General features: G+C 43.1%; 1 protein-coding gene across 1 annotated transcript; it reads right to left on the bottom strand.

The window, feature by feature from the left end:
- Positions 1 to 283: 283 nt before the first annotated feature.
- LOC147620669 (laccase-4-like) lies at positions 284 to 3,108 on the bottom strand. Its single transcript, XM_086824939.1, has 6 exons — positions 2,910 to 3,108; positions 2,631 to 2,785; positions 2,294 to 2,538; positions 2,025 to 2,153; positions 892 to 1,881; positions 284 to 761 (listed from the first exon to the last, which is right to left on the bottom strand). Exons 1-6 carry the CDS (start codon positions 3,027 to 3,029, stop codon positions 631 to 633), a joined length of 1,770 nt encoding a protein of 589 aa, XP_086681065.1. The 5' UTR covers positions 3,030 to 3,108; the 3' UTR covers positions 284 to 630.
- Positions 3,109 to 6,670: the final 3,562 nt, after the last annotated feature.

Here is a 6,670-nt window from a genome sequence, read left to right as displayed (position 1 = left end):
TTAGTGCTTATAAGAATAATGTGGGGCACGAATGATGATCCCTTCCGGTTATTTTCTTATTATGGCAAAACTTGAAGAACTGCATTTGAGACGCTAGATAGTGATAAAGCAATTTACAAGAGAACCAGGCTCATTATGAGAATCATGTAGGGCATGAATGATGATCCCTTCCACTTGTTTTCGTATTATGGCAAAACTTGAAGAACTCCATTTCATGAGACCCTAGATAGTGATAAAGCAATTTACAAGAGAGCCGGCCTCATTAGTGTTTATGCGAATAATATGGGGCACGAATGATGGTCGCTTCCGGTGTTTTCGCATTATGAAAAAACTTGAAGAACTCCATTTGAGACCCTAGATAGTGATAAAGCAGTTTACAAGAGAACCGGCCTCATTAGTGCTTACAAGAATAATGTGGAGCACGAATGATGATCTCTTCCGGTTGTTTTTCCGTATTATGGCAAAACTCGAAGACTTCCATTTCAGACCCTAGATGGTTTTACTAGAGAGCCAGCCTCATAAGAAGAATCCCGGCCATGAAGAAATGTACGTCAGTGCAAAGAGTTATCGAAGGAGGATTGAAGAGAAGCTCGTCGTCGATCATAGTGTGTACTGCTGCTATTCAAGAGCTTAGCAAGATGGCAAGTCGGAGGGCGGGGGCTGAAGGGTCTGCTTTGGTCCAATGCCATTTGTGACAAGGAAGGTAGTGCCCAAACCCCAACTCGTGTGGATCTCCAAGTGGCAGTGCATGAACCACACTCCTGCAACATTATGCATACGGTCCGTCAGCAAGAGAGTACAGCTACAAGCTTAGCAGCAGCGGCAGCAGAGTTTATTGTAGGGCACATCTACGTCGAGCTATAATATTGATAATTATAGTGTGTACTTTACCTGGATTGTCCGCTCGGAAGCGGAGAGCCACCCAGCCTCCTTTGGGGACGTTTATAGTGTTGCGCTCGGGAGGGTCGACCAGGTTGAATGTGGCGGGATCACTAGTATTGTTGTAGTTTCCCACGCCCTGGCCTACCACGTAGAAGTTGAAGCCGTGGAGGTGGATGGGGTGGCTCTCAGTGCCGAGAATGCCGGTGCCCTGTAGGACGAGCTGCACACTGGAGTTAAATGGCAACCAGGAGAGTCGTGTCCCTGTCTCTGGAGCGAGGTTCTTGGGTGGTGGTCCAGTATAGTTGAAGGACCTCACGGGGTTGTCCGGAAAGCTAGTGTGAAAGACAATATTTGTGGTGTTGGTGGTCCGATTCTTCTTGATGATCGTTGATTTGTCGAAGAACAAGGACTGGAGGAGGGCGGTGTTGGGAAGGCTAAACGAAATGTTGTTAACAGCGGCTGCAAACTTGCCTCCGGAGGGTCCCTGGCATACCTTGCCGTGAGGGCAAGGTTTTCTGGCCAAGCCCACAGTGAAGAGCAAGTGGCGGTCTAACTTAAGGGGCACGGTTACCGGGAACTCGTTGGAGTTGAGGCTTCTAAGACTAGCGCTGAAGTTGTTGGCCAAGGCAGTGTCATTGTAAGGAGGAAGGGCAGGCAAGAGGACCGGCCGCCGCAGCTTGGTCGAGGAGGATCCCACATACTCCACCACTGAGGTGGCCGTGGTATTGTCGAAGGGCACTGTGGGACCCGCGGAGTTGTATGCTCTCACCGCCAGTAAGTATCTTCCTGTTGGCTGATCCGCATTGAGGAGAACATTAGTGGTCTGCCCAGGCGCGATGAGGATGGTGCTGGTCTTGAAGGGCTTGGTGTAGGTGGCATCGATCTCCACCACTGTTAGAGTATGGTTAGCGATGCTGAGGAATAGCTCGTCGTTGAGGGCGGCATTGATGATCCGGAGTAGGTAGGTCTGGTTCTGTGCCACCGGAAGCTTAAACATATCTGCAATTATACCAAATTAATGTATAACTAAAGTTGTATATAAATATACAGTTCCCCGCCGCAATCATCAAAATGTAAATGTATATATATATATATATATTTGTAGATCCGAGAGCTCATGTAGTACTGATCTGTGAAATTACCCTTCGCCGAGCAATTGTAGAGGGCGCCGGGCTGCCCATTGATCGTGTAGGCATCGGAGACATTAGGGCCGGCTCCAGACCGTAGAGCTTGCTTTATCACAGTTTCCGTGTCGGAATTCCACCACTCACCTGTAAGTTGCAAAAATATATAACCGCGTGTTACAGCTATAAAAAATAATAAATTAGACGTGAGCATTGCCGTCCATCACATGATGATGATGGTGGCCAAAGTTATCTAATTCTCGATTTTTGGGGGCGGGGGGGCGTACCGAGGACGATAGGGATCTCTTTGGCAGGATGGGGGAACGGATAACTCTGTTGCACCTTTGGGAGGATGATGAAGGCCCCGTGCACAGTGGAGCGCATCCAGGAGATGTGCGCGTGCCAGAAGAGCGTGCCACGCTGGCCGGTTACGGTAAAGTTGTAGAGGTAACTCTGGCCCGGCTGGATGGGGCACTGCGTGATGTAGGAAGGCCCGTCGAACCATCCAGACCGCAGCTGACGGACGCCATGCCTTCAATATAAGTATTGAATATATTAGAAAACCATTATATTTTATAAATATATATAGCTTGGCTTGCCAGCTACTGACCACCGATAATTTACCAGTGGATAGTGATGTTCTTGTCGGGCATCTCGTTGCTCACTTTGATCAGCACACGCTCCCCCTCTCGCACGAACAGCGTCGGCCCTGGAAACTCGTCGTTCACCGTCACCATCCGCTTGGTTTGGCAAAGCCGAGTAAAGTTGCTGTACTTCACCTGCACGTGCATGGCGCATTGTCAAAGTGATAAGCATGCTACCCATTAAATTAGCTTGATGAACGCAAATTGAGAGAGAGAGAGAGAGAGAGAGAGAGAGAGAGAGACAGACAGACAGACTTACATGGAATTCAAAGCGGCTGATATTCGAGCTCTTATCCGCGTGCAGCTGTGCTCCATGAAGAGGAGGGAGAAATGCTACCGCCGCAACGACGAGCAAGATGGAAGCGATAAGGTGCGCCATGCTTAATTATGCTTGCTTGTGGATGGCTGCGCCAACAGTCCACTAAATGAGGACTTTGGCTTCCACGACGTCGTTGGACGTCATGACCGCGTGCGCCCAGCTATATAGGCACGAAAGAAGAAGGTTGGTTATCGGTCTCAGTACCAACTGCGCCCCAGCGCTGCAGTGGGTGGCAGGTGCTCTTTTCTCATCGCAGTTGCTTCAAGCCATCAGCCATATCTTCCGGCATACCATGTTACTCCCTCTAAGAAAATGCCTTAGGTATTACTCTCCATATCTTCCGGCAAACCATGTTACTCTCTCTAATAAGAAAATGCCTTAGGTATTACTCTCCACTGTCGGAAGAAATTCGGAAGCCTTGTATATATTCTAATTTGTGTGGCTACGTAGTAAAGCAAAGCTTTTTATTATTTAGTGTTCTTGATTTTCTGGATGTTTTGGATTTTCTTGATTTTCTGGATCAAGAAGATGGATATGGTGACTTTGGATTGGTTGAATTTCTTTTTCTTTGTTTGTTCCTAAGCTTTTGGGGCCATGGGTTTAATGGGGACCGAATTTTTTGGGGCCAAAGTTAAATCTCACAACCAAAATTAGGGAAAAATCTCACTAATCAAGATTAGAGAGACTAATCAAAACACTTTTTTTTCTTTTCTCTCTTTTCTGTGCTTGATCTTGAAGCTTCAGTCTAGGGTTTGAAGCTAACAAAATGAATGGGGTACAAGAAGGCTTCATCACAAGTTCTTTCTTGGCTTCATTTCCATGTGATTTTCGTGGTGAGACTATGATTTTTTTTCGCTTTCTCATGGTGTTTTGGAGACTCATCAAACACATAATGCCTAGTCAATACTTACCTTGGCTATGGTGGATGACTAAGGCATAGTTGGAGCCCTCTTTGAAACTCTATGGGGAGCTATTTCTTGCACGATTTTGTCCATGAAGAAACCATGAACCTATCCACGTTTTTTCTTCATTGAGAAGATGGAGACTCAAACAAATGTAAAAAATGCTTGGTAATGCAAATACTAAGAGTAAGCAAGTTCCTAATCTCATCAGTGCTTCAATTTCTTCTTCTCTTGCATATTAGGGATTTCATGAAAAAATTAGGGTTCTTCATCAAATTTTGGAAAAAAATCTTCATCAATCCTCCTTTTCATGCTTGGCTACATTCATATATGTGATCAATTGCTGCATGAATAGGGGATTTCATGGAAATTTTCATTTTCTTAGAAAAAATAGGGTTTGGGATCATCTTTTTCATGAAATACTTTCATAATGAGACCATCCCAACCTTCCTCTACCTATACATGTGTTCAATGTTTGATTTCAATCAAGATTGAGGGTTTCTTGGCGGCCCACTTGAATGATTTGATATTTTATTAAAAATTAGGGTTTTCACTTAAAAACTTTGAGATCCAAGGTGTTAGTTCTCTTCTCTTATCTCTCCTCTACCCTCTCATAACATTAATTTGCAATAATGATCACAATTCTAGGGTCTCGCTGGAGAAATAGGATTTTGGAAATTGCCTTCAAGATTAGGGTTTGTGGTGGGATTTCTTGAGTTTTCAATCTACAATCCTTCTTCCCTTGATCTTCTCTGTATAGTCATGCAGCACTCCTTGATTAACTTGGCCAAGGGCTTTTGGGTTTGGGATCAGCTTTTTCATGAAATATTTGCATAATGAGACCATCCCAACCTTCCTCTACCTATACATGTGTTCAATCTTTGATTTCAATCAAGATTTAGGGTTTCTTGGCCTACTTGAATGATTTGGGATTTTCTTAAAAATTAGGATTTCCACTTAAAAATTTTGAGATCCAAGGTATTAGTTCTCTTCTCCTATCTATCCTCTATGCTCTCATATCATTAATTTGCAATAATGATCACAATTTTAGGGTCTCGCTGGAGAAATAGGGTTTTGGAAATTACCTTCAAGATTAGGGTTTTTCGTGGGATTTCTTGAGTTTTCAATCTACAATCCTTCTTCCCTTGATCTTCTCTATACAGTCATGCAAGAGTGCTTGATTAATTTGGCCAAGGGCATTAGGTTTTTGGGAGAAAACAGGATTTAGGGTAAAATTCTTACATATCATGGGATTTTCATCATTCCCTTGCATATAGCTTGCATTGCTTTGAACCTCTACTTGCTCTTTATCATTCCCACACACTTTTCCAATCATTTTACCCTATACACGCAAAGAAGTCAACAATTGCATTAAAATAAAAGAAAAATATGCAATCATTGATGCTTATTGCATTTGTTATGCCTTGGTGAGGGCATTGTTGGTTTCTCTTTGATTAGATGACTATTGCAAGCCTTGGAGCAGAGGATTTTGAGGAAGAAAGTGTACAAGAAGCATAATACAAGCATGATCACGTGCTAAAGTTGTAATGCTCATGAGCATGAGTACATCATACTACTGCAAGCATGATCACATGTTAAAGTTGTAATGTTGATGAGAATGAGTACATGTTTGAAATTGTAAGCCATCAAACACTTTACTCTCTTTACATTGTTAGACTCTTAATCAAATTGTACAAGTTCAATTCAATCAAGTACTAGAATCTAGCATTTGAGAGGGTACCCTTTGGCATTGGTGGAGAGGTCAAGGGGAAGCATGGCTTGAACTCTCCTTATTGTGTGAGTTCTTTTGGAAAAGAGAAAAGGAGGGGGATTAGGGACATGGTGTTCCAGACATGGCGGCCTGAACTCTTACCATTAGATTTCAAACTTTAGTAAAAGGGTGAGGGGGGTGACAAGGGTTGGCCGGGAGATCGGCAAGTAACATCTCTCCATCGACTTGCTACATCGAATCAAATGGGCAATGGTTTATTATACATACGTGTGATTTGCAATGCAATTGACAATCACTGGGATTTTACAAGAATGCATAGTTGGCATTATTGGGCACATTGGTATTAGTATAGTGATTGAGATTGGTTCATAAATGCACCAAGGTCATGCCAAAATCTGGTCAAATTCCCTTGATTGGATGCATATTGATGCTTTGGATATGCCGAGATGCAAGCATACATTGATTTTCAAGCTTGTAGTTGACAATTTGACATAATCTATAATTTTCAAAAAAGTGTGATTCAGTCTGGAGGGTTTTGAACTAAACCTAAATTGAATATTTGGAGTTATTCCATATCATTAGGGCTTCCCATAGAGCCCTCGATCACTCTGTTTGGTTTTTGGGTTAAGTAGTTACACCCACTTCTCTACCGCATACGTTGTTTGGATAGAATTTAAACCAAGTCTCGGATCATAAATTTAGCTTCACCATTTTGTTCTCCACTTTCTAAATACCTTAACCAACCAGTTTTAACTCATTTGGAGAATTCAAGTCCAAGCGGTGGACCAAACTATCACTATTTGACTTGCCAGAAAAAGTTAAAACAGAGACATCTAGAGGGTTGACTGAACCAAAAGTGTCATCATAGGCTTACTCCTTATCCTAATAACTTCCTATAGAGCCCTAGAACACCCAAATCTGAAACTCCTATATCATCCTATTGCAAACTTGCCAAAACAGCCCTATTATGGCCCCGATAAGCCGAGAGGTAGACCTAGAAAGCTATCATTCACAAGAGATGATATGGAAGGGGAGGAATAGATGCCAAATAGGGCACTATGGACACA

Source organism: Cibotium barometz, chromosome 31, assembly GCF_041138505.1.
Source record: "Cibotium barometz isolate CiBa-2024 chromosome 31, ASM4113850v1, whole genome shotgun sequence".
Lineage (NCBI taxonomy): Eukaryota > Viridiplantae > Streptophyta > Polypodiopsida > Cyatheales > Cibotiaceae > Cibotium > Cibotium barometz.
The sequence above is the reverse complement of the archived record's forward strand: the minus strand, read 5'-3'. Positions and strand labels throughout refer to the sequence as shown.

Excerpts from the sequence above, each read along its gene's own strand:
- LOC147620669 (XM_086824939.1), bottom strand. The coding sequence starts at position 3,029 with ATGGCGCACCTTATCGCTTCCATCTTGCTCGTCGTTGCGGCGGTAGCA. Across the intron at positions 2,539-2,630 it reads AAGAACATCACTATCCACTG|GCATGGCGTCCGTCAGCTGC; the intron begins GTAAATTATCGG and ends CTTATATTGAAG. Across the intron at positions 2,154-2,293 it reads AGAGATCCCTATCGTCCTCG|GTGAGTGGTGGAATTCCGAC; the intron begins GTACGCCCCCCC and ends TGCAACTTACAG.